This window comes from Macaca fascicularis, chromosome 1 (assembly GCF_037993035.2).
Source record: "Macaca fascicularis isolate 582-1 chromosome 1, T2T-MFA8v1.1".
In the NCBI taxonomy this organism is placed as follows: Eukaryota; Metazoa; Chordata; class Mammalia; order Primates; family Cercopithecidae; genus Macaca; species Macaca fascicularis.
In genome coordinates, this window is record NC_088375.1 from 208159111 (window position 1) to 208186337 (window position 27227).

The 27227-nt window shown below is 48.9% G+C and overlaps 1 protein-coding gene across 3 annotated transcripts; it reads right to left on the reverse strand.

Annotated features, from left to right (window-relative positions):
* Positions 1–855: 855 nt before the first annotated feature.
* Positions 856–26125, reverse strand: NUDC (nuclear distribution C, dynein complex regulator). Of its 3 annotated transcripts, none has more exons than XM_045377064.2 (9): positions 25921–26125; positions 23579–23656; positions 6380–6583; positions 6223–6288; positions 4958–5077; positions 4669–4863; positions 1777–1860; positions 1564–1682; positions 856–1123 (listed from the first exon to the last, which is right to left on the reverse strand). In XM_045377064.2, the coding sequence occupies exons 1-9, from the start codon at positions 25999–26001 to the stop codon at positions 1072–1074; spliced, it is 999 nt and encodes a 332-aa protein (XP_045232999.1). In that variant the 5' UTR covers positions 26002–26125; the 3' UTR covers positions 856–1071. The 3 variants fall into 3 exon arrangements, with proteins under 3 accessions (XP_045232999.1, XP_045232995.1, XP_065383011.1); XM_045377060.2 differs by having other exon boundaries at positions 4958–5080; XM_065526939.1 differs by lacking the exon at positions 4958–5077.
* Between the last annotated feature and the right edge of the window lie 1102 nt (positions 26126–27227).

Here is a 27227-nt window from a genome sequence, read left to right on the forward strand (position 1 = left end):
TGGGAGGCCAAGACGGGCGAATCACGAGGTCAGGAGATTGAGACCATCCTGGCTAACACGGTGAAACCTTGTCTCTACTAAAAAATACAAAAAACTAGCCAGGCGTGGTGGCGGGCGCCTGTAGACCCAGCTACTCAGGAGACTGAGGCAGAAGAATGGTGGGAACCCGGGAGGCGGAGCTTGCAGTGAGCTGAGATCCGGCCACTGCACTCCAGCCTGGGTGACAGAGCGAGACTGTCTCAAAAAAACAAACAAACAAAAAACAAAAAACCTCTGCTGGGTCATGCGCCCCTTTGAGAACCTGACACATGTTCTGGTCTCCGTAGCCAGAAAAACTCAACCTTTGCTCAGAAACATACATAGACTAAATGCCTTGTTTTTTTATTTATTTATTTTTTTGAGATGGAGTCTCACTGTGTCACCCAGGCTAGAGTACAGTGGTGCAATCTGGGCTCACTGCAACCTCTGCCTCCCGGTTTCAAGCGATTCTCCTGCCTCAGCCTCCCAAGTAGCTGGGATTACAGGTGTGCACCACCACACCCAGCTAATTTTTGTATTTTTAGTAGAGACTGGGTTTCTCCATGTTGGTCAAGCTGGTCTCAAACTCCTGACGAGGGGATCCGCCCCCCTCAGCCTCCCAAAGTGCTGGGATTACAGGTGTGAACCACCATACCCGGCCAAGCCCTGTATTAATCTTCACTTTAAGTAATGAGAAACTGAGGCCCAGAGAGGGCAAGGATTTGCCCTAGGTCACACGGCAGAATCTGGGCTAGAAGCCAAACTCCCAGTTCCCAGCAGCAGCCGTAAGAGGCCTGTGCCCCAGAGAAAGGCCAGAGGCAAGAGAGGACACAGAAGGAGCTGGGCAAATTGTTTTAATGTGTAACAGTAGGCCAACTGGGGAGGACAAGGCCCCAAGCCCCAGCCTTTCTCCTGATGCCCTGGGACCTGTGTGCCTGGGACATTCCCATGCCTGCCCCAAGCCCTGAGGCCCACAAGTCCCAGAGAAGAGTGGGAAAGTAAGTTGGGTAGTTGCAGCTCAGCCCCAAGAGTTCAGGGAGGAAAAAACAGGGGCTAGTTGAATTTAGCCTTGGAAAAATCCATCTCCGGATGCTGATCCATGAACCTGGAGAAAGGGAAGCAAGAAGATGAAACAACTCATCCTTCTCTTCTAAAGCTGTCCCTTCTCCCAGCACCCCCGTGTCAAGTCTAATCTCTTTAGACCTCAGCAACACCGAGCCAGGCTGGGCAAGAGCAGTGCCCAGGGTATCTGAGACCCATTTGAGCCCCGAGGTTGGAAGCTGAGGCGCCAACACTGGCACTGTTTTCCTGTAGGTGGCAATGACCCGCCTGTTACCCCTTCCCTCCTATCATGAGCCATGAGCCGGCCTTGCCCTCAAGATGACCTCAGCAAGTGACAAGAGTAGGCAAGCCAAAGCCATAAAGCCATAAACATGGCTGGAAAGGGGGCAGGGCAGCTGCTGAGGCAGCTCAGTGATCCACTCACTACTGTCACTAAAATCTAAGCCCCCAGGCACCCACCCTCCCCCAACCCCTCTTGCTCACTTCTTCAGAATCTCCTGTTTCTTCTGTTCATCTGAGGTTGGCAGCCCCATGGACTTCTGTCTCTGGTCATACATCATCTTTTCCACCATGCTGCGAGTCTCACTGTCCAGGTCTGACAGCTGAGGGCAGGCAGTGACGGGAATTGGTGAAGCTCTGGAAACACCTAGGCCCCTCACCCTCCTGCTGAAGTTCTCCCAACCAGCCAGGGCTCACCTTGGAATTCTCAGGGTTAATCTTCTTGGTATTGATCTCAGGGTCACTGGACACCAAGCGGCTCCACCACTCCATCTTATTGATCTATGAAGAGAACAACCAGGGGGTGGGAGGTGGCCTGCTCTGTGCACCAGGAATCACCCCTTAACCCTTTCACAACCAAACTCTCTCTCATCCATATCCTGCACCTGAGACCCCTGCAGGCCTATACTGGGTCCAGAGGTACAAGACTGCCCTTCCTGCAGCTAGGGGAGACACAGAGGCAAACAGTTACAAATCAGTGTGATAACGGAAAGAAGAAAGCAGAAAGGGAGATATTCATCCAGGGTGGAGGGAGAAAAGTTTGAAAGTGACACTTGGGCTGAGCCCTAAGACACAAAGCAGTATTCCAGATTTAAAATGGGAAGAAAATTTTTTTTTTTTTTTTTTGAGATGGAGTCTTGCTCTTCTTGTCCAGGTTGGAGTGCTGTGGCACCATCTCGGCTCACTGCAACCTCTGCCTCCCAGGTTCAAGCAATTCTCTGGCCTCAGCCTCCCGAGTAGCTGGGATTATAGACATGCACCACCCACCACACCAGGCGGATTTTTGTATTTTTAGTAGAGACAGGGCTTCACCATACTGGGCCAGGCTGGTCTCAAACTCCTGACCTCAGGTGATCTGCCTGCTTCAGTCTCCGAAAGTGTTGGGATTACAGGTGTGAGCCACCGCGTGCAGTGGTGCAGTCTCAGCTCACTGCAACCTCCGCCTCCTGGGTTCAAGCGATTCTCCTGCCTTAGCCTCCCAAGTAGCTGGGATTACAGGCGCCTACCACCATGCCCAGCTAATTTTTTTGTATTTTTAGTAGAAATGGGGTTTGCCATGTTGGCCAGGTTGGTCTCGAACTCCTGACCTCGTGATCTGCCCACCTCAGCCTCTCAAAGCACTGAGATTATAGGCATGCGCCCCACGCCCAGCCTGAAAAAGTTTTTAAGCAGGGAAGTGCCAGGCGTGGTAGCTCCTACCTCTAATCCCAACACTTTGGGAAGCCAAGGCAAGAAGATCCCTTGAGCCCAGGAGTTTCAGACCAACCTGAGCAACATGAGACCCTGTCTCTACAAAAAACATTTAAAAATTAGCCAGGAAGGGTGGCGCTCACAGTTACTCAGGAAGCTGAGGTGGGAGGGTCGTTTGAGCCCGGGAGGTCAAGGCTGCAGTAAGCCGTGATTGCGCCACTGCATTCCAGCCTGGGTGAGTACAAGACCCTGTCTCAAAAAATAATAAATTTAAAAGGCAGGGAATGGGCCGGGAGTGGTGGCTCATGCCTGTAATCCCAGTACTCTGGGAGGCCAAGGCAGGTGAATCACGAGGTCAGGAGATCGAGATCATCCTGGCTAACACGGTGAAACCCCGTCTCTACTAAAAAATATCAGGAAAAAAAAAAAAAAAAAGCTGGCCATGGTGGCGGGAGCCTGTAGTCCCAGCTACTCTGGAGGCTGAGGGAGGAGAATGGCGTGAACCCGGGAGGCGGAGTTTGCAGTGAGCCGAGATTGCGCCACTGCACTCCAGCTGGGCCACAAAGCAAGTACAGAGGCATGGAGGGGTGAGTGAGGGCAGCCAGTGCCAGTCGGGCAGGCTGGGACAGGGTCTTATGTGCCCTGAGAAGTTCTCCTCAGACCTTTGGCCCTTTTCAGAGACCACCTTTATTTACTGGTGTCTGTGTCCCACCTCTCTGTAAAGGCAGTGAGGTTGAGCATGTAGGCTTCCTGAGGGCACAGATTTTCCTATGTTTTGTTCACTGTTCTCTCTCCAGCACTTAGAACAAGAACAGTACCACGCACAGAGTAGGTGTTCAAGTATTTGATGAACTGAATCCATGTACAGACCTAGTGAAAAAGAAGTGGCTTCAGAACTTAAGACTTTCTTTTTTATGAGACGGAGTCTTGCTCTGTCACCCAGGCTGGAGTGCAGTGGCGCAATCTCAGCACACTGCAAGCTCCACCTCTTGGGTTTACGCCATTCTCCTGCCTCAGCCTCCCGAGTAGCTGGGACTACAGGTGCCCGCCACCTCGCCCAGCTAGTTTCTGTATTTTTTTTGGTTTTGTTTTGTTTTTTTGAGACAGAGTCTCGCTCTGTCACTCGGGCTGAAGTGCAGTGGCCGGATCTCGGCTCACGGCAAACTCCGCCTCCCAGGTTCATGCCATTCTCCTGCCTCAGCCTCCCGAGTAGCTGGGACTACAGGCGCCTGCCACCTCGCCCGGCTAGTTTTTTGTATTTTTTAGTAGAGACGGCGTTTCACCGTGTTAGCCAGGATGGTCTCGATCTCCTGACCTCGTGATCCGCCTGTCTCGGCCTCCCAAAGTGCTGGGATTACAGGTTTGAGCCACCGCGCCCGGCCAGAACCTAAGACTTTCAATTCTGACTCCACCCCTTCCCAGAGGCAGGAGCTTGGGTAAATAAATCAGTGACCTCTTTTCCTGACTCAAGTCTGTAATCTCAGCACTTTGGGAGGCCAAGGTGTGAAGATCGCTTGAGGCCAGGAGTTCAAGACCAGCCTGGGAAATATAGTGAGACCTCCGTGTCTCTACAAAAATTAATAACAAAAATTAGTCAAGCGTGGTGGTGTGCACCTGTAGTCTTGGCTACTCAGGAGGATGAAATGAGAGAATTGCTTGGGCCCAAGAGTTCAAGGCTGCAGTGAGCTAAGAAGGTGTTACTGAACTCCAGCCTGGGCAACAGAGTGAGACCTTGTCTTTAAGAAAATAAAATAGGGACAGATCTACTTTAAAGAGTGTTGTCATGGGGATTAAGATAATTCCACAATGCCCCCAGCATTGCTCCTGAGTAAAATAAGCACACATCCTTCTTTCTTCTTCCATCAACACCCCAGGCTAGAAGGGCTGGGCCTCACATACCTTCTCCAGATGCACAGTCACCACTTTGCCATCCTCAATGAGCCACGAGCTCTCCTCCACCTTCACTTCGTTGTAAAGCTCCCCATCGATGATCGCTGGCTGCCCCTTGAGCCCCACCCGGAGGTGCCGCCGCTGGATGTCCACCACCACATCCTTTCCTTTCAGCCGGAAGTTCACACGGAAAGGGACCGCTAGCTGCATAGGGCAGAGGCAGTCAGAAGAAGCCACTAAGTGCTGCTGGTACCCCAGGCTGGCTCCCTAAGCTTCACCTCTGGTCCCTGCCACTCACGTCCAGCTCCGACAGGGTCTGGCTCCAGCGGTAATTGGGCAGGTCTGCCCCGTTGCCTAGGTTGGGCTTCAGTTTTCCTTTGTCCTTCTCATCTTCCTCCTCCTCATCTTCCTCAGTCTCCTGCTTATAATCAGGGACATTCAGCTACTTACTTGACAAACAAGACACACATTGAACCCTCACTGGGCCAAGCCCAGGGCTAGCACTGGGCATACAGTCACAAAAGAAAAGAGACTTGGTACCTGCCCACTCCACAGAGGGGCAGACCCCAAGCCTTGGTCCACCGGGAACCAGGTAAAATGTGGTTCCGATCTCAGCCTGAGAGGAGCTCAGACTATTATACCATGTGACAAAGGATATGGCTGGGCCCACAGAACCCAGCCAACCTCAGATGTGACCTGTAATAGGCACTGCCCTTTCTGGCTCTTGGGTTTTCCTGCCATAAATGGGTTAAGGCCAGTTGGTTTTTTTTTTTTTTGAGACAGAGTCTTGCTCTGTTGCCCAGGGTGGAGTGCAGTGGCATGATCTTGGCTCATGGCAACCTCCGCCTCCTGGGTTCAAGCAATTCTCTGACTCAGCCTCCCGAGTAGCTGGGATTACGGGTGCCCGCCACCACGCCTGGCTAATTTTTGTATTTTTAGTAAAGACAGGGTTGGCCGGGCGCGGTGGCTCAAGCCTGTAATCCCAGCACTTTGGGAGGCCGAGACGGGCGGATCACGAGGTCAGGAGTTCGAGACCATCCTGGGTAACACGGTGAAACCCCGTCTCTACTAAAAAATACGAAAAACTAGCCGGGCGAGGTGGCGGGCGCCTGTAGTCCTGGCTACTCGGGAGGCTGAGGCAGGAGAATGGCGTAAAAACCCGGGAGGTGGAGCTTGCAGTGAGCTGAGATCCGGCCACTGCACTCCAGCCTGGGCGACACAGCGAGACTCCGTCTCAAAAAAAAAAAAAAAAAAAAAAGACAGGGTTTCACCATCTTGGCCAAGTTGGTCTTCAACTCCAGACCTCATGATCTACCCGCCTTGGCCTCCCAAAGTGCTGGGATTACAGGCGTGAGCCACCACGCCCAGCGGGTTTTTTTTTTTTTAACCTGGATCCTTTGGTTCAATGTCTCTGAGTGTGATCTTAAAGTATGGGGAAGATTCCCAAAGCCGGGAGGGGAGGGTTTAGGATAAGAAAGGGTATTTCAGAGAAAGCAGTAGGCAGCAGAGTTCCTGTAAGTTCCAACCTCCTGGCTCATCCCAAGTCCCTGCAGTCCATCTCACCTGCTTCCCTGGGGAGTCAAGGCTGCCGTTCTTGAGCTGGGCCTCATGATTCTCTGCATCCTTTTTCTGGAGCAAAGAACACAGCAGTTGGCAACAGGACCCCCTGCTCAGTGCCAGTGGGGATCTGAGGGGTAGAGAAGGGAAGCCCACTCTTCACCTGGTCAATCTCTAGCTGCAGCCTCTCTGCCTCTTCATCAGTTAGCTCCTTGATCTGGGGCCCTGAGGTCTCTGACTTGGCTTCCTTGGCCAGCCTGGCCGCCCGCTCTGCCTTCTCCCGCCGCTCGGCCTCCTGCCGGGCTCTCTTCTCCCGCCGGGTCTTCTGTGCCAGCTGATTGTGGTGGCTGAAAGTCTGGGTGATAAGCTGGAGAGGGAAGAAAAGCCATGAGGCATCAGAGCAGGGGACGGTGTCCCATAGCCTGGAGTCCAGCCCTGCTCTCTACCTGCTGGGTGCAAGGGCAAAGCACTGCACCCAGAACCTCAGTTTCCTCATCTGCAAAATGAAAATACATCTGTCTCATAGGGTTGTAATGAGAATACCTGCAAAGCACCTGTCTCAATAAACTGGCTGTTTTAAAAAGTGACGCTTGGCCAGGCGCGGTGGCTAATGCCTGTAATCCCAGCACTTTGGGAGGCCGAGGAGGGCAGATCACGTGAGGTCAAGATCATCCTGGCCTTTATAGTGAAACCCGTCTCTACCAAAAATACAAAAAAAAAAAAAAAAAAAAAAAGCTGGGCATGGTGGTGTGTGCCTGTAGTCCCAGCTATTCGAGAGGCTGAGACAGGAAAATCGCTTGAACCTGGGAGGCAGAGGTTGCAGTGAGCCGAGATCGTGCCACTGCACTTCAGCCTGGTGACAGAGCAAGACTCCATCTCAAAATAAATAGATAAATAAATAAAGGAATTGCAGACTAGTCTGGCCAACATGGTGAAACCCCGTCTCTACTAACAATACAAAAAATTAGCCAGGCATGGTGGCGTGCGCCTGTAATCCCAGCTACTCATGAGGCTGAGGCAGGGGAATTGGTTGAACCAGGGAGGTGGAGGTTGCAGTGAGCCGAGATCAGGCCACTGTACTCCAGCCTGGGCGACAAAGTGAGACCCTGTCTCAAAAAAACAAAACAAAAAAAGTGACGCTGTTAAAAGCAAAAACTCAAGCCTCAGTCCCTCACAAGCCTTTCTTGAATTCTCAGGCCCACAATGACCGGCTCTTCTGACTAATCACTCTTACTCTTAGTGCATCCTGTCTCCAAGACCACAGTCCAGCTATGCAAGACTTGACACCACACCCAGAAAGGCCACGTTAGCAGAAAGCCAGGGAGCTTTCTTTTCTTTTTCTTTTTTTGAGATGAAGTCTCGCTCTTGTTGCTCAGGCTGGAGTGCAATGGCACGATCTCAGCTCACTGCAACCTCCGCCTCCGGGGTTCAAGTGATTCTCCTGCCTTAGCCTCCCGAGTAGCTGGGATTACAGGCATGTACCACCACGCCTGGCTAATTTTGTATTTTTAGTAGAGATGGGGTTTCTCCATGTTGGTCAGTCTAGTCTCAAACTCCTCACCTCCAGTGATCCACCTGCCTCAGCCTCCCAAAGTGTTGGGATTGTAGGTGTGAGCCACCGTGCCCAGTCAAAGCAAGGAAGAGCCTGTTCACCCTCTCTCCAGCCAGCAAGCTGTTAACTTCAAATCCTTTTTCTCCACTACACCTTCCCAAGTTTCCACCCCACGATGTGCTAGCCAGCTTCCCTGCTACCCAAGGGCGACCCTCCACCCATACTATTGCCACCTGTCATTATTTGGCTCCTGGCCTTAGACGAGTGAACAACTTTGACTCTTTCTAAGCCTCAGTTTCCTTATCCGTCATGAGGATTGAGTATGACAGCACAAATCAAGAGCCTAGTGAGGTCCACATCACAGGGTTCCCCTGACCTGCAGCATCAGCATCACCTAGAACCTGTTAAGAACGCTAAATCTTAAGCCCCACTCCAGATCTACTGAATCAGAAATTCTGGGGTATGGCCAGGCAATCCGTATTTTTAACAAGCCCTCCTGGCCAAGTTCCATGCATACTTCAAAGTCGCACCTAGATTTGAGTTCCTGGTCTACTCTTACTTGCGTGACCCTAAGGTCATGTCTCTGTACCTCTATCTTGTTGTTACTATTTTTGAGGCAGGGTCTCACTCACCCAGGCTGGAATGTAATCAACCTCCCTGGGCTAAGGTGATCCTCCCACTTCAGCCTCCCCAGTGGCTGGGACTATAGGTATATGCCACCATCCCTGGCTAATGTTTTTGTTTTTTGTAGAGACAAGGTTTCGCCATGTTGACCAGGCTAGTCCAAACTCCTGGGCTCAAGTGATTCACCTGCCTCTTCTTCCCAAAGTGCTGGAATTACAAGTGTGAGTCATTATCCCCGGTCTATGTTATTATTTCTAAAAGCAGTCTTGGCCAAGTGTGGTGGCTCATGCCCATAATCCCAGCACTTTGGGAGGCCGAGGCGGGCGGATCACCTGAGGTCAGGAGTTCTTGACCACCCTGGTCAACACGATGAAACCCTGTCTCTACTAAAAATACAAAAATGAGCCAGGTGTAGTGGCACATGCCTGTAGTCCCAGCTACCTGGGAGGCTGAGGTGGAAGAATCACTCGAACCCAGGAGGCAGAGGTTGTAGTGAGCAGAGGTCGCGCCACCATCCTGGGCAACAGAGTGAGACCCTGTCTCAAAATAAATAAATAAATAAAAGCAGTCTTGGCATATGTTGTTCTTTGCCTGGAATGTCTCGTCCCCACTCTCAGGTCACCTGGCAAACCAATTCATCCTCCATGACCAGTCAAGTGTCAAAGTTTCACCTCTGGCCCAGGAACATACCCTTAGGACACTCAACTCAATGCCAACCCATACGCAGTGTGCATGTGCACACACACGCACACACCTCTAGAGGCCTTGCCATGTGATCAGTGGTCAATAAACCCTCTTTCAAGCATCTCTAAGACAGAACTGCAGGGAAAGCTCTGCAGGGGCTCAAGGTCACAGAAGTCACCCACGGGGCCCCAGACCTGGGGTTCTGCTAAATGCCCTGTGGATTCTCATCCATTTGATGCCAATTTCTCCTACTATGCCCAAACCCCCTGCCCCATGCCACACCACAGTAGCTCCACACTCTACAAGGTTAAAGAACACCAAATATACCTCCTAAACCATGAATTAAACTGGTAGGGGAGGCCATTCTGCTGTTAATGGAAACCATGGGTCATAATTACGCCAGCAGAGGCTGTTCCACCACAGGGCCTTGGTCCCAAGTCCCTAGTCAGAGAGACCTTGAACTAAAGCCATTTGCCAAACAGTGGCCAAAGGGAGGTGGGAACAGGGCCCTCCCCTCTCCCAGCTCCACTGAATCATGTCACATCCCATTTGTACTGTTCCTTCCTAGCTCCTGGAGGTTAAGCAAGGGCAGAGCTAAACCACCAGGCAGAGTCAAGGCCAATCACAGCAGCCTCTGACCCCTCCTCCCATCAACTTGACCTAGGCCCAACCTCAGACAGATAACCCCAGCGGTGTGGAAGCCTACCCAGAGGCTGTCACAGACTCAAGCTTCAGTCACTGGACACATATTTGGGAACCACAGCCAACCAGGGTGGGGAGGGCTGGGCCTGCTCTAAAGCCAAGCCTGTCGCTCTCCCCGAGAAGAGGCCCAGGACAGTACAGGCATGTGTCACAATGCCAGCCCTCTCAAATACTTTTCAGAAGGCAGAAGAATTTTATGAAAGAGTTGTTATTAAAATGCTAATCCAGGTCAGGCACGGGGGCTCCCATCTGTAATTCCAGCACTTTGGGAAGGAGAGGCAGACAGATCACTTGAGCCCAGGAGTTTGAAACCAGCCTGGGCAACATAGGAAGACCCTGTCTCTATAAAAAATACAAAAATTAGCTGAGTGGAGTGGTACGTGTCTGTAGTTCCAGCTACTCGAGAAACTGAGGTAGGGGAATTGCTTGAGCCCGGGAGGTCAAGGCTCCAATAAGCCATGATCACACCACTGCACTCCAGCCTGGGAGACAGAGCAAGACTCTGTCTCAAAAAAATAAACAAATAAATATAAATAAAAATAAATAAATAAATGCTAACGCACTGGGGAACTATAACTGTGCAAATAAATTGAAGTTTACCAGGCACAGTGGCTCATACCAGTAATCTCAGCACTTTGGAAAGGTCGAGGCGGGCAGATCGCTTGAGCTCAGGAGTTTAAGACCAGCCCAGGCCGGGCGCGGTGGCTCAAGCCTGTAATCCCAGCACTTTGGGAGGCCGAGACGGGCGGATCACGAGTTCAGGAGATCGAGACCATCCTGGCTAACACGGTGAAACCCCGTCTCTACTAAAATACAAAAAAAATTAGCCGGGCGAGGTGGCGGGCGCCTGTACTCCCAGCTACTCGGGAGGCTGAGGCAGGAGAATGGTGTGAACCCGGGAGGCGGGGCTTGCAGTGAGCTGAGATCCAGCCACTGCACTCCAGCCTGGGCAACACAGCCAGACTCCGTCTCAAAAAAAAAAAAAAAAAAAAAGACCAGCCTGGGCAACATGGTGAGACCCCGTCTATACCAAAAATACGAAAATATTAGCTGGGCATGGTGGCACATGCCTGCAGTCCCAGCTACTCGGGAGGCTAAGATGGGAGGACTGCTTGAGCCTAGGAGCCGGAGGTTGCTGTGAACCGAAGGTTACAGTGAGCTGAGATTGCGCCACTGCACTACAACTTGCGTGACAGAGAGAACCTGTCTCAAAACAAAAAACCCCCTAAACGATGGGGTTTGGAGTTTCTAGGTTGGTGAACACATCAAAGTGTTGGGAGGGTGGCACACCCAGAGAGGGTATGGAGGCTCCATGCCCCACCCCAATACCTAGCCCTACACAGCTATTTGGCTGTTCCTGAGTTATGTCTTTTATAATAAACCAGTAACAGTAAATAAAGCACTTTCCTGAGTTCTGAATCATTCTAGCAAATTATTAAACCTGAAAAGGTGGTCATGGCAAACCCCAGTTGATAGCTGGTTGGTCAGAAGTACACAAGGCAACTTGGAACTTATGACTGGTGTCTCAAGTGGCCGCCGTCTTATGGGACTGAGTCCTTAACCTGTGGAAGCTGCAGTAATTCTGGGTAGTTGGGGTCAGAATTCAATTGAATAGTAGGACACCCAGTTGGTGTCCAGAGAACTGGAGAACTGGTTTGTTAAGTGGTGGAAAAACCCACACATTTGGTGTCAGAACTGCTGTGAGTAAAAACCATTCTTAGGATGCAATATGCAAAATCCAGATTGTGGGAAACTTTGCCAGGACAAATAACCATTTCTTCAAAAAACAAATTGCAAGAAAAAAAGAGATCTCTTGTGTTTTATTTTTTTATTTTTTTATTTTTTTTTTGAGACGGAGTCTCACGCTGTCGCCCAGGCTGGAGTGCAGTGGCGCAATCTCGGCTCACTGCAAGCTCCGCCTCCTGGGTTCACGCCATTCTCCTGCCTCAGCCTCCTGAGTAGCTGGGACTACAGGCGCCCGCCACCGCGCCCGGCTAATTTTTTGTATTTTTTAATAGAGACGGGGTTTCACTGTGGTCTCGATCTCCTGACCTTGTGATCCACCCGCCTCGGCCTCCCAAAGTGCTGGGATTACAGGCTTGAGCCACCGCGCCCGGCCTTGTGTTTTATTTTTTAAATCTTTACATTTTCTTTTGTAGGCCAGGCAGGGTGACTCATGCCTGTAATCCCAGCGCTTTGGGAGGCCGAGGCGGGTGGATCACCTGAGGTCAAGAGTTAGACCACTGGAGTTTGAGACCAGCCTGGCCAACATGGCGAAACCCTGTCTCTACTAAAAATACAAAAATTAGGCCGGGCTCAATGGCTCACGCCTGTGATCCCAGCACTTTGGGACGCTGAGGCGGGCGGATCACCTGAGGTCGGGAGTTCGAGACCAGCCTGACTAACATGGAGAAACCCTGTCTCCACAAAAATTAGCCAGGCGTGGTGGCGCATGCCTGTAATCCCAGCTACATGGGAGGCTGAGGCAGGACAATCGCTTGAACCCGGGAGGCAGAGGTAGTGGTGAGCTGAGATCAGGCCACTGCACTCCAGCCTGGGCAACAATAGCAAAACTCTCTCTCAAAAAAAAAAAAAAAAATTAGCCGGGCCTGGTGGTGGGTGCCTGTAATCCCAGCTACTTGAGAGGCTGAGGCAGAACTGCTTGAACTCAGGAGGCGGAGGTTGCAGTGAGCCAAGATCATGCCACTGCACTCCTGCCTCATCACGAGAGTGAGACTCCAAGTCAAAAAAAAAAAAAAAATTTTTTTTGTAGAGATGGAGTCTCACTATATTTACCCAGGCTGGTCTTCAACTCCTGGGCTCAAGCGATCCTACCACCTCAGCCTCCCAAAGTGCTGTGATTATAGGGCTGAGCCACTGTGCCTGATCCTTAATTTTTTGTTTTTGAGGTCTCTTAATTTACAGGTTTCTATCACCCAGTGTAATGTGTGAACCTTGTTTGAATTGGGAATCAAACAATCGTAATCAAATAACCCAATTAAAAAAAGACAAATGTCTTAAAGAGAAATGGGTGCCTCCATGCTGCTTTCTTGATAGTGAGTTATCATGAGATCTGATGATTTTATAAAGGGCTTTTCCCCCTTTGCCTGGCACTTCTCCTTCCTGCCACCTTGTGAAGGTGGTGCCTGCTTCCCCATCATCTTCCAACCTCACTGTAAGTTTCCTAAGGCTTCCTCAGCCATGTAGAGCTATGAGTCAATCAAACCTCTTTCCTGGCCGGGTGCGGTGCCTCATGCCTGTAATCCTAACACTTTGGGAGGCCGAGGGGGGGCAGATCACCCTCGGTGGTCAGGAATTCAAGACCAGCTTGGCCAACATGGTGAAACCCTGTGAAACCCTGTCTCTACTAAAAATACAAAAATTAGCCACGTGTGGTGGTGGGCACCTGTAATTCCAGCTACTCGGGAGGCTGAGGCAGGAGAATCGCTTGAACCCAGGAGGCGGAAGTTGCAGTGAGCTGAGATCACACCACTGCACTCCAGCCTAGATGACAGAGCAAGACTCTGTCTCAAAAAAAAATAAATACATAAAATAAAAAAACAGAACAACCTCTGTCCTTTATAAATTACCCAGTCTCGGGTATTTCTTCACAGCAGCATGAGAGCGAACTAATACCTTGCCAGAGATGAGCTTTGGACTTGGACTTGTGGGTTAATGCAGAAATGAATTCAGACTTTGTGGGGCTGTTGGAAGGGCATGATTATGTTTTGAAATGTGAGGACATGAGATTTGGGAGGGGCCAGGGGCAGAATGATACAGTCTGGCTCTGTTTCCCCACCCAAATCTCACCTTGAATTGTAATTCCCACATGTCAAAGGCAGTACCAGGTGGAGGTAATTGAATCATGGGGGTGGTTTCCCCCATGCTGTTCTCATGATACGAGTGAGTTCTCACAAGATCTGATGGTTTCATTAGCCTCTGGCATTTCCTCTGCTGGCACTGATTCTCCTGCCACTCTGTGAAGGAATGCCTTCCTCTATGATTTTAAGTTTCCTGAGGCCTCCCCAGTCATGCAGAACTGTGAGTCAATTAAACCTCTTTACTTTTTTTTTCTTTTTTGAGACAGAGTCTCACTCTCTCGACAGGCTGGAGTGCCGTGGCACGATCTCAACTCACTGCAACCTCTGCTTCCTGGGTTTAAGCGATTCTCTTGCCTCAGCCTCCTAAGTAGCTGGGACTACAGGCGCACGCCACCACACCCAGCTACTTTTTGTATTTTTAGTAGAGCTGGGGTTTCACCGTGTTGGCCAGGATGTTCTTGATCTCCTGACCTTGTGATCTGCCCGCCCTGGCCACCCAAAGTGCTGGGATTACAGGCGTGAGCCACCGTGCTCGGTCGTAAACCTCTTTTCTTTATAAATTACCCAGTCTAGGGTATAGCAGCATGAGAACGGACTAATACAGAACCCTCATGTACTATTAGTGGTAGTGTCAAATGGTGCATCTGCTATGGAAAAGATCATGGCATTTCCTCAAAAAACTAAAAACTGGCTGGGTACAGTGGCTCACACCTGTAATCCTAGCACTTTGGGAGGCCGAGGCGGGTGAATCACCTGAGGTCAGGAGTTCGAGACCAACCTGGCCAACATGGTGAAATCCTGTCTCTACTAGAAATACAAAAATTAGCCAGCTGTGGTGGCACACGCCTGTAATCCCAGCTACTCAGGAAGCTGAGGCAGGAGAATCGCTTGAATCCAGGAGGCGGAGGTTGCAGTGAGCCGAGACTGCATCATTGCACTCCAGCCTAGGCAACAAGAGTGATACTGTCTCCAAAACAAAACAAAACAAAAACAAAAGCAAAACAAAAACTACCATATTATTCAATAGATTACACTGCCGAGTAATACCTACAAGAATTGAAAGTAGAATCTCAAAGATTTGTGCACCTATGTCCACAGAAGCACTATGCACAAAAACCAAGGGGTGAAAGCAACCCAAAAGTCCATCAAGAGAAGAATAGATTAAAAAAAAAAAATTGTGGCTGGGCGCAGTGGCTCAAGCCTGTAATCCCAGCTCTTTGGGAGGCCGAGTTGGGCAGATCACAAGGTCAGGAGCTCGAGACCAGCTGGCCAATATGGTAAAACCCTGACTTTAATAAAAATACAAAAATTAGCCGGGAGTAGTGGCGTGTGCCTGTAGTTCCAGCTACTCGGGAGGCTGAGGTTACAATGAGCCGAGATCGTGCCACTGCACTCCAGCCTGGGCAAGAAACAGAGCAAGACTTGTCTCAAAAAAAAAAAAAAAAAGTGATATATATATATAATGGAATATTATTCAACCTTAAAGGGGAAGGAAATCCTGTCACATACTACAATGTGGATAAATCTGTGGACATTACATTAAATGAAAAAAGCCAGTCACAAAAAGATACATATTGTATGATTCCATTTATATGAAGTATCTAAAGTAGTCAACCTAGACAGAAAATAGAACAGCAGTTACCAGGAGGTAGGGGAGGGAGCAAAACGAAGTTGTTTAATGGGTACAGGGTTTCAATTTCACAAAATGCAAAGAGGTTTTACAAATATGTTTCATAATCTAAGTACACTTAACACTACTGAACTGTACACTTAAAAATGCTTAACATGGGCCAGCACAGTGGCTCACATCTGTTATCCTAGCAATTTGGGAGGCCGAGGCAGGTGGATCACTTGAGCCCAGGAGTTAGAGACCAGCCTGAGCAACATGGTAAAACCTCATCCCTACAAAAAAATAGAAAAATTAGCTGGGGGTCGGGTACAGTGGCTCACGCCTGTAATCTCAGCACTTTGGGAGGTTGAGGCAGGAGGATCATGAGATAAGTTCAAGACCAGTCTGATTGACTTGGTGAAACCTCATCTCTACTAAAAATACAATAATTAGCTGGGCATGGTGGTGTGCACCTGTAACCCCAGCTACTCAGGAGGCTGAGACAGGAGAATCGCTTGAACTGGGGAGGCAGAGGTTGCAATGAGCTGAGGTCGCACCACTCATACTCCAGCCTGGGCAACAGAGCGAGACTTTGCCTCAAAAAGAAAAAAAAAGCCGGGCGCGTTGGCTGAAGCCTGTAATCCCAGCACTTTCGGAGGCCGAGACAGGTGGATCATGAGGTCAGGAGATTGAGACCATCCTGGCTTACACGGTGAAACCCCGTCTCTACTAAAAAATACAAAAAAACTAGCCGGGCAAGGTGGCGGGCGCCTGTAGTCCCAGCTACTCGGGAGGCTGAGGCAGGAGAACGGCGTAAACCCGGGAGGCGGAGCTTGCAGTGAGCCAAGATCCCGCCACTGCACTCCAGCCCAGGTGACAGAGCGAGGCTCCGCCTCAAAAAAAAAAAAAAAAAAAAAGAAAAAAAAAAAACTTAGCTGGGCATGATGGCACTGGAGTCCAAGCTACTTAAGAGGCTAAAGTGGGAGGATCACCTGAGCCTTGGGGAGGTCAAGGTAAGTTGTGATCGTGCCACTGCACTCCAGTGGCTGACAGAGTGAGACTCTGTCTCAGAGGGAAGAAAAAAAAAAAGGGCCAAGCATTTTCGGAGGTTGAGGCAGGCAGATCACAAGGTCAGGAGTTCGAGACCAGTCTGGCCAATATTAGTGAAACCCTGTCTCTACTAAAAATACAAACTTTAGCCGGGCATGGTGGTGGGCACCTGTAGTCCCAGCTACTTGGGAGACGGAGGCAGGAAAAATATTTTCTTTTTTTTGAGACGGAGTCTTCTTCTGTCGCCAGGCTACAGTGCAGTGGCGATCTTGGCTCACTGCAACCTCCAACTCTCAGGTTCAAGCAATTCTCCTGCCTCAGCCTCTCGAGTAGCTTGTGCCACCACACTCGGCTAATTTTTGTATTTTTAGTAGAGACAGGGTTTCACGGTGTTGGCCAGGATGGTCTCGATCTCCTGACCCCGTGATCCACCCGCCTCGGCCTCCCAAAGTGCTGGGATTACAGGCATGAGTTACCGCGCCTGACTGGCCGGAGAAATCTCTTGAACCTGGGAGGCAGAGGTTGTAGTGAGCTGAGATGGTGCCACTGCACTCCAACCTGGGCAACAAAGCGAGACTCCATCTCAAAACAAAAACAAAAACAGGCAGGGCGCAGTGCCTCATGCCTGTAATCCCAGCACTTTGGGAGGCCAAGGCAGGCAGATGACCTGAGGCCAGGAGTTTGAGATCAGCCTGGCCAACATGGTAAAATCCCATCTCTACTAAAAATACAAAAATTAGCCAGGCGTGGTGGCACACGCCTGTAATCCCAGCTACTCGGGAGGCTGAGGTGGGAGAACTGCTGGAACCTGGGAGGCAGAGGTTGCAGTGAGCTGAGATGGTGCCACCACACTCCAGGCCGGGCAACAGAGCGAGACTCCATCTCAAACAAACAAGCACACAAACAAAAAAATCAAAACAAAGGTTAAGAGGGTAAATTTTATGATGTGCTTTTTACCACACTTTTTTTTTCTGAGACAAAGTCTCGCTCTGTTCCCAGACTGGAATGCAATGATTTTCAATTTTTTTGTACAGATATGGTCTATGTTGGACCAAACTGGTCTTGAACTCCTGGCCTCAAGTGATCCCCCCACCTCAGCCCATAATTTTTTAAAAAACAAAAGAGCTGGGCGCAGTGGTTCATGCCTATAATCCCAGCACTTTGGGAGGCCAAGGCGGGAAGGTTGCTTGAGATCAGAAGATCGAGACCAGCTTGGGTAAGATGGTGAAACCCCCACTCTACAAAAAATACAAAAATTAGCTGGGCATGTTGAGGCACGCCTATAGTCCCAGTTACTCAGGAGGCTTATATGAGAGGATCACCTGAGCCTAGTGGTCATGGCTGCAGTGAGTCATGATCGCACTACTGGACACCATCCAGGCTGGGCAGCAGAGCGAGACCCTGTCTCAAAACAAAACACAACAGTAAGAGAGCACTGAGGGAAATCAGAACCCTGAGTGGATGTGGATCTCTGGTAATATTTAAAGAATTAGTATGCCTTTTTGGAGGAAATAATACCATTACAGTTATGTTTTGTTATTGTTGTTGTTTTTGAGACGGAGTTTCACTCTTATTGCCCAGGGTGGAGTGCAGTGGTGTAATCGCGGCTCACTGCAACCTCTGCCTCCTGAGTTCAAGCGATTCTCCTGCCTCAGCCTCCCGAGTTGCTGGGATTACAGGCACCCACCACCATGCCCAGCAAATTTTTGTATTTTTAGTAGCGACAGGGTTTCACCATGTTGGTCAGGCTGGTCTCGAACTCCTGACCTCAGGTGATCCACCCGCCTCAGCCTCCCAAAGTGCTGGGATTACGGGCGTGAGCCACCACACCTGGCCCTACAGTTATGTTTTAAAACTGTAACTTTTCTTTCAGTCACACAATATTTACTTATCAAAAAATACGCCTTCAATGATATGTAAGTGGAATGTAATAGGGCAGTCCCACCGTACCCATGGGGATTCGTTCCAGGACCACTCCTCAGCACTAATTTCTCAGGATGCTCAAGTACCTTATATAAAATGGCATTTTATTTGCATATAACCTACACACATCTTCCTATATACTCTCAATCATCTCTAGATTACCTAATACAATGTAAGTGCTATGGATGTAAATAATTAGATTGTATTTTTTTTTAATGTGGTGTTTTGTTTTTGTTTTTTTAGATGGGGTCTTGCTATGTTGTCCAGGCTGATTTCAAATTCCCGGGCTCAAGCCATCCTCCCATCTCAGCCACCCAAGTAGCTGGGATTACAGGTGTGCATCACCACGTCGGGCTTAACTCATATTATTTTTTCTTATTGTACTCTCGTTTAAAAAAATGTTTTTTCCAAATATTTTCCACCAGTGGTTGGTTAAACTCATGGATGTAGAGCCCACAATACAAAGGATCAACTGTATTTGTCCTTTTGTGACCAGCTTATTTCATGTAACACGATGTCCTCCAAGGTACATCCATGTAGCAATGGACAGGATTTCTTCCCCTTTTAAGGCAGAATAACATCCCAGAATATGTCTATACCACATTCTGTTTATCCATTCACCTGCTGATGGAGCCTTTGGTTCCTTCCACCTTTTGGCTATTGTGAATAAGGAGTGAACATGGGTGTGCAAATAAATCCTCCTTCCAATTCTTTTGGGTATATACCAACAAGAATGACTGCTGGACCATACGATAGTTCTATTTTTTAATTTTTTGAGAAACTGCCATAACATTTTCCATAGCAGATGCACCATTTGACATTCCCACCGACAGTATACAAGGGTTCCAGTTTCTCCCTATCTTTGTCAACATTTGTTATTTTGTTTTTTCTTTTAACAGATGCCATCCTAACAGATGTGAAGTAGTATCTCATTATGGGTTTTGTTTTGGAAACAAAGTCCTGCTCTGTCACCCAGCCTGGAGCATAGTGGCACAGCGGCGCAATCACAGCTCACTGCAGCCTCAACCTCCCAGGCTCAAGCAATCCTCCTACCTCAGTCTCCCAAGTAGTTGGGACTAGAGGTGTGTGCCACAAGGCCTGGCTAATTTTTATTTATGAGTTCCTAAATATGAAATTAACCATTAAATGTTATTCATCCTCTGCACTGCATATTTTCTCATAATCTAGTGTTCTTCAATTGACTTAAATATGTCTCTTTTACCATTTACAAATTTTCAGCATTTGAAAAGGCAAACAGCTATCTCTTCTTTTATAGCTTCCAGTTTTCTAATCTTGAAGTCTCCCCCACATAAGACTACAGATTCCTAGCTTTCCTTACAGGATTTTTCTTACCTGTATTTTTTTTTTATAGAGTATGACAGATGGTAAATTTTGGTTTTCTAACCAAAAAAAATTCCACGTAGCAGCATGACTTATTGAATCATGCTTTGCCTAATGAACTGAATTACCACATTAGACACATTAAATCCTCATAAATGCTAGACTTTATTTCAGGATTCTCTAGTCTGCTTCACTGGTCCATTTTTCTCTTCTTCTATCAATGCCATATTGATTAGATCACTATGGCTGTATTCAAGTCTACAATTCCTAGTCCCAAAAGCTATAAAATCTAAGAGTGCTTTTGTAATTTTTTGTAAGTTTGCAGTATCAGGTATTCTCTACAGAAATATTAATGTGTTTTGTTACAGGATGCAGCTCCTGGCCCTGGGATTGGATTATGATCTATAATGCACATTATATGCACTGTATTGCCTTCCTGAAATCCAAATAATTTTAAATACCAAAACACATGTGGCCCCAAGGGATTCTGAAGTGGATTGTGGTCTTTTGCCTTTTTTTTAATCCTTGTAACTTCCTTGTGAGGTAAGAATTATTCCCTCTTACAGTTAAGCAAAATTAGAGGCTGGGCGCGGTGGCTCATGTCTATAATCCCAGCACTTTGGAGGGCCGAGGCGGGCAGATCACGAGCTCAGGAGTTCAAAACCAACCTGACCAACATGGTGAAACCCCCGCTGTACTAAAAATACGAAAATTAGCTGGGCGTGGTGGCAGGCGCCTCTAATCCCAGCTACTCAGGAGGCTGAGGCAGGAGAATCACTTGAACCCGGGAGGCGGTGGCTGCAGTGAGCTGAGATTGCTCCACTGCCCTCCTGCCTGGGTCATAGAGCAAGACTCCGTCTCAAAAGAAAAAAAAGAAAGAAAAATTAGGTAGTCCCAGCACTTTGGGAGGCTAAGGCAGCTGGATTGCGCCACCGTGCTCACGCCACTGTGCTCCAGCTGGGACACAACAGAGCAAGACCCTGCCTCAAACACACACACACACCCCCCCCCCCAAGGGTTCATCTCTCTCCCTTCTTACAGCTATTTATCCTTCATACCTGAGGCATCACTTCCTCACAAAGTTTTCTCTGAGCCCCCAACCTAGGTTAGTTTTACGTTCCCAGGGCTTCTGCCCCAACACCCACTACTTTTTCACTGCTTGTTTTTTTTGTTTGTTTGTTTTTGGCTACACTGTGAGATCCATGAAAACAAAGAACAAATCTGTATTCACCTCTGCAATCCCAAAGGGTCTGATACAGCACCTAACACAATCCAAAGTGTTAAGTGCCGTGGCTCATGTCTGTAATCCCAGCTCTTTGGGAGGCCGAGGCGGGCAGATCACCTGAGGTCAGGAGTTTGAGAACAGCCTAACCAACATGGTGAAACCCGTCTCTACTAAAAATGCAAAATTAGCCAGGCATGGTGGTGCATGCCTGTAATCCCACCTACTTGGGAGGCTGAGGCAGGAGAATCACTTAAAACTTGGGAGGCAGAGGTTGCAGTGGGTCGAGATCATGCCATTGCACTCCAGCCTGGACAACAAGCATGAAACTCCGTGTCAGAAAAAAAAAAAAAAAAAAAAGAAAAGAAAAAATAAATGATTAGCCCCAAAACCTATAAAAACTAAAAGTGCTTTTGTATTTTTGGTAAGTTTGCGGCATGAGGTATATACAGGTAGTGTGACCCACAGAAAAGCCAGAGGTGTTAGTGACAATACAGAAAGAATATCTGAGCTAGAAGGGGTCTACTTTCTCCCATTTTACAGATGGAAAGATGGAAAGAACGAGAGCATTGCTGGGAACTCGACTAAGTAACATAGCTAGACCAAGAACCTGGGACTCCTACTGTTAGGTAATGTGTCTACGACAGAGTGGCCTCAAACCTTCAAGACACATTGAAGAGTTTACCAACTTGTTAGAATCCTGAAGCCACAGAAACAGTTTGCAAAGAACGTCTCCTTCTTATTATGTCTCTTATTTATGTCTATTATAAAGATAATGGTGCCGGGCATGATGGCTCACGCCTGTAATTCCAGCTACTCAGGAGGGTGAGGCACAAGAATTGCTTGAACCCAAGAGGCGGACATTGCAGACAACCAAGATTGCACCATTGCACTCCAGCCTGGGTGACAAGAGCAGGACTCCATCTCAAAAAAAAAAAAAAAAAGAAAGAAAGAAAAAAAAAGGCCGGGCACGGTGGCTCACGCCTGTAATCTCAGTACTTTGGGAGGCCAAGGCAGGTGGATCACCTGAGGTCGGGAGTTCGAGACCAGCCTGGCCAACATGGTGAAACCCCATCTCTACTAAAAAATACAAATATCATCCAGGCATGGTGGTGCATGCCTGTAATCCCAGCTACTCGGGAGGCTGAGGCAGCAGAATTGCTTGAACTCGGGAGGCGGAGGTTGTGGTGAGCCGAGATCATGCCATTGCACTGCAGCCTGGGTGACAGAGTGACTCTGTCTCAAAAAAAAAAAAAAAGGAACAGCTAAGTGAGGTAGAATCCTCATGATATAACAATTTTCAAAAGTATAATTACAACCTTAAGGAATCAGAAAGGAGTTCAAGGTCTCAGAATCAAGACTACAAAACACGAACCCTTAAACTCTGAGTCAGAGCATCTGGGAAGACATGGCTCTGAGTATTTCTAAATTTATTTCTAAGCATCAGTTTCTAGTATCTGCCCAGTCTCATCTCCTAGGTAATTAGTTAAAACCTTCTCAGGCCAGGTGCAGTGGCTCACACCTGTACTCCTAGCACTTTAGGAGGCCAAGGTGGGTGGATTACTTGAGGTCAGGGGTTCGAGAACAGCCTCGCCAACATGGTGAAACCTCATTTCTACTAAAAATACAAAAATTAGCCAGGCATGGTGGCGCCTGCCTGCAGTGCCAGCTACTCAGGAGGCTGAGGCCCAAGAATCACTTAAACCCAGGATGCGGAGGTTGCAGTGAGCCAAGATTATGCCACTGCACTCCAGCCTGGGTGACAGAATGAGACTCCATCTCAAAAAAATAAAATAAAATAAAATAAATAAAAGTAAAAATAAAACCTCCTGGCCAGGCACGGTGGCTCATACCTGTAATCCCAGCACATTGGGAGGCCAAGGCGGGTGGATCATGAAGTCAGGAGTTCCAGACCAGCCTGGCCAATATGGTGAAACCTCATCTCTATTAAAATACAAAAATTAGCCAGGTACAGTGGCGGGCGTCTGTAATCCCACCTACTCGGGAGGCTGAGGCAGGAGAATTGCTTGAACCCAGGTGGCAGAAGTTGCAGTGGGCCAAGATTGCGCCACTGCACTCCAGCTTGGGTGACAGAGCAAGACTCCATCTCAGAAAAAAATAAAATAAAAAATAAAACCTCGGCCGGGCGTGGTGGCTCACGCCTGTAATCCCAGCACTTTGGGAGGCCGAGGCGGGCGGATCACAAGGTCAGGAGATCGAGACCATGGTGAAACCCCGTCTCTACTAAAAATAGAAAAAATTAGCCGGGCGCAGGGGCGGGCGCCTGTAGTCCCAGCTACTCGGGAGGCTGAGGCAGGAGAATGGCGGGAACCCGGGAGGCGGAGCTTGCAGTGAGCCAAGATTGCGCCACTGCACTCCAGCCTGGGTGACAGAGCGAGACTCCGTCTCAAAAAAAATAAATAAATAAAAATAAATAAATAAATAAAACCTCCTCATTGGAAAAGGAACTGAGAGGCACTGTGTTGGGACAGAGGGCAGGTTTTCAACAGACTGGTTTCAACCCTGGTTCTCCCATAGCTCAGCTCAAGACTTTGGATAAGGTGCAAAACTCTCTTGAGCCAGTTTCCTCAACGGGGATAGTTAACACCTGCCCCTCTTGTAGAACTGCAAAAATCATGGGAAATAAGGTAGATAGAGCGCTGAGCAAGGAGTGGAGACCGAAGAAATGACAGCTTCCTTCCCTTCCCCAACTCCTCACCTTTGACATTTCGCTTCTGCTGAAAGTTAGTTACTATTATGCCAAAGGAAGACCAGGTGAGTTTTTCTTCTGAAGAGACAGAGCTGCCGAAAAGAGAGCAGTTTCCAACACTTACCTTCTCTGCCATCCCCTCTTCTCCTCCAATGAAAAAGTCTGTTTTGCGTCGAAGGAAGCTGAAGAAGGTGTTCACAAGCTGAAAGATGGGGAGAAGATTAAAGGTGTGGAGCTGCCATTTGGGAGCCCTTCAAGTGCACACAAGTCAACTTCTTTTGTCTAGGAGGCAACTTGGGACTTGACTATTTTTCCTCTGAGCCTCCCAACTGAGGAGACATCTCCCCAGCAGGTTCTCTTAGTTACTTCCACCATGAAGCAGATTTCTCATATCCTGTGTGAGTGTGCGCGTTTCATTTTCCTTGTGATGCCTGAAGCAGCCTAAGTGTATGCAATACTCCTCTGCATCCAGGGCATGAAAAGCCCAGGCCCAGCTTTAAAAACCCCATCAAGACACCGGCTCACACCTGTAATCCCAGCACTTCAGGAGGCTCAGGAGGGCGGATCACTTGAGGTCAGGAGTTTAAGACCAGGTTGGCCAACAGGTGAAACCCCACCTCTACTAAAAACACAAAAATCAGCCGGGTGCGGTGGTGGGCAACTGTAATCCCAGCTACTTGGGAGGCTGAGGCAGGAGAATCACTTGAACCCGGGAAGCAGAGGTTGCAGTGAGCCAAGATCATGCCACTGCACTCCAGCCTGGGTGACAGAGTGAGACTCTGTCTAAAAAAAAAAAAAAAAAAAAAAAAAGACACTAAGTTACTGGGTCAAAGCAAGACGGAGGAGAGCAAATGAAGCACTTCAAAGGAGGATAAGATGGATTAACTCTGGCTGGAGTACAAGTGTAGCCAAGGGTTTGAGTATCTGACGGACATATATTACCTTTTGACTTTGCAGAAGTTTCTTAACTCTGTACAACAGGAATAAGATGCAGTACCTATTTCTAGGGACCTGGTGAGGATCATGAGGTCATGGAGTTGAGGCCTTCAGCCACGTATGGCACAGAGCAAGAGACCCACTGGCAGAGGGTAAACACCTTACAAATAGGACCATGACCCATGGCTTAGTCTATCTGCCACCTGCAATGCTGGGCACCAGATACAGCTAAAGGTACATGCTCAGTAAAATTCTTGCTGAATGAAACAATCTAGCGGTGACCTAAAGTCAGCACACACAAGCCCTTTATTTGCCCAAGAGTGGGTCTAAATCTGATGAAATCTGACGCTAGAACATATATCAGTGATTTCCATTCTTGCTTCTAGACACTTTTTCAGTTTGTTCAAAAATGAACTCACTCCCAAATCCAGTTTTGTGTAAACAGTTTAGAGGAATGGAGACAGGAAGGCTTTTCACACTTCCAAATTAGAAGCACTCTCCCCACCACAAAGGGCTTAGAAATCCTTGGTCACCAGACACCTGGGTTACATAGCAATAGAAAGTTCAATGGAAACCTACCTCCAGTGAGACACAATCAGCCATGGACTCTGGGAAGCACACTGACCTGTCCAGGTGAGGACCACGCTGTATGATCTAGGCAAATCCCTGCCACTTTTCTGGCTCTGAGAATGACAGTTCTGATCCTGACGGACTTTTCTACCTCTAACTTTGTGTTTGTTCCAAAAAAACCAACTCCAGAATCTGGAACAGTTGGCCCTTATTATTCATACACTGTGTTACCGTGTCTGTCACTGTGCACGAATTATCTCTTTGAAATGCTCTTTGTAAGCTCTATCAGGGCGAGGACAAGTTTTTGTATCCCCAGTCGCGTTGAGTGTGGGACACACATTAATCACACGACAAATACTTGTTGAATGAAAAAGCCTTATTACTGAGAACTTACGGTACTTCACTACTCTCGGGAAACCGGCATTCGCAGCTGTCTCACAGACAAGGAAACTCAGGCTTGGAGAGATGTAAAGGTTCCAAGTTGGTAGGTGGTGGAAACTAATCGTGAATACAGGCCTCCTCTCCTATTCCCCCATTCAAGGCCTAACAAGACCACGTGCTAACATCACCCCGCGCCCCTACCACACACATTCGACGGCTCGCCCCAAGCCTTGGTGGATCCAAATCACTGTATTTGGCACGGTTCTTACTAAGGGATGCTCCTCGGAAGACGCCATGAAAGTGGAAACGGGGTTGGGGGTATATGTGAAACTAAAGGGGAATCCTAAGCTCAGGGACGCGATAATTGCTACTACTGAGGGGCGCCGGGGGCCCAGAACTGATGCGAACCGGGTGAGACCGCCAGCGGGTGGCCAGGCCGGAAGCTGGGCGCGGTGAGAATGTGGGGGCATCCCAGAAGCCCGCGAGCCCCAGGGGTGGGTCTCAGCCCTGGAAGGCAGAGAAGGGCGGAAGGAGCTTGGCCAGGGCCGCCGGATGGGCCGACGCCGCGCGGACCGTTACCTCCTGCACGCCGCCCTCGTGCTGCTGAGCCATGGCCAGCAACATGCCGTCGAACCGCTCCTCCTCCTGCTCTCCGCCCATCGCGCCGGCTCCGATCCACGTCCCGAGCTCTGCACTCTAGTCCCGCGCTCTCTAGGCTCCTTCGGATCGCGCCGGGCCCAACGACTCTAGTCGTCCGCCTTCCGCAGCGGAGCCGGAAACACGCACCCGCGCGGCCCCTGCAGGCCTGCCTCCTCCTCCTTTCTTCCCGCCTTCTTCCCGGCTCGCGGCCATTGACCGTGCGGCAAGCAACCCGCTTCGCCGACCATTGGTCGACATTCTGAGCCAATCAACAAGCGCGTCCACGAAGCGGTGGGCGGAGCCGTGGGCTTGAGAGTTTGGCATGAGTTGCTATGGTCACCCGATGCCGTGGAGACTTCTAGAAAGCCCTGGACTCAAATCTGGCAGAGTTGGAAGTTAAAAAGGGACAAGTTTTGCTCCTCTCCCTTGCTAGTGACCCCCCAGCTTGTAGAACAGTGAAGCTGAAAGTAGCCTTACTCATCTCTTCCAATCCTAGAAGGGACTTACCACAGGACAGCCTCCTTCTCATCGACCTCATTTCATACTTGACCAGGGCCAGCTTCATGGGAGTAGAAATTGCAGCACCCAGGCTTAGAAAGGCTCCACGCTTGATTTAATGCTTTTCTGTTGTAGTCTTGAAATTCTTAATAATTTTGGAATAAGGAGCCCCACATTTTCACTTTGCACAGGGCCCAGGAAATTATGACAGGTGCTGAAATTGACCTTCACTTCTGTTAATGCAGGGACAGGACCCAGCCATCCAAGCTAATCCCTCCACTTTTGCAATGAATCTCATCATCTTAGTCTTTTCAGGAACTCTATGCCTGTTAATTATCCCTTTTTTAGCTTCTGCATCACAAATACCTTTATTCTTCCCTTCAATTTACAAACATGCCTTAATGTCTTTTTGTTTGTTTTTAAAGGTGCGGGTCTTGCATTGTCACCCAAGCTGGAGTTCAGTGGCGCCATCATGGCTCACGGCAGCCTTGAACTCCTGGACTCAAGCCATCCTCCCCACTTCAGCCTCCAGAGTAGCTGGGACTACAGGCTCACACCAAGCCCTGCTTTTTTTTTTTTTTTTTTTTTGGGTAGAGATGGAGTCTGTGTTGCCCAGGCTAAGTCTCAAACTCCCGGTTTCAAGCACTCCTCCTGCCTCAGCCTCTCAAAGTGCTGGGATTACAGGTTTGAGTCACCATGCCCAGCGCTGTTTTTATATTATTATTCCATGACCCCACTTTCTTCTGCTG

Excerpts from the sequence above, each read along its gene's own strand:
- NUDC (XM_045377060.2), bottom strand. The coding sequence starts at position 26,001 with ATGGGCGGAGAGCAGGAGGAGGAGCGGTTCGACGGCATGTTGCTGGCC. Across the intron at positions 4,864-4,957 it reads AGACCCTGTCGGAGCTGGAC|CTAGCGGTCCCTTTCCGTGT; the intron begins GTGAGTGGCAGG and ends TGCCCTATGCAG. Across the intron at positions 1,861-4,668 it reads TGACTGTGCATCTGGAGAAG|ATCAATAAGATGGAGTGGTG; the intron begins GTATGTGAGGCC and ends TTCTCTTCATAG.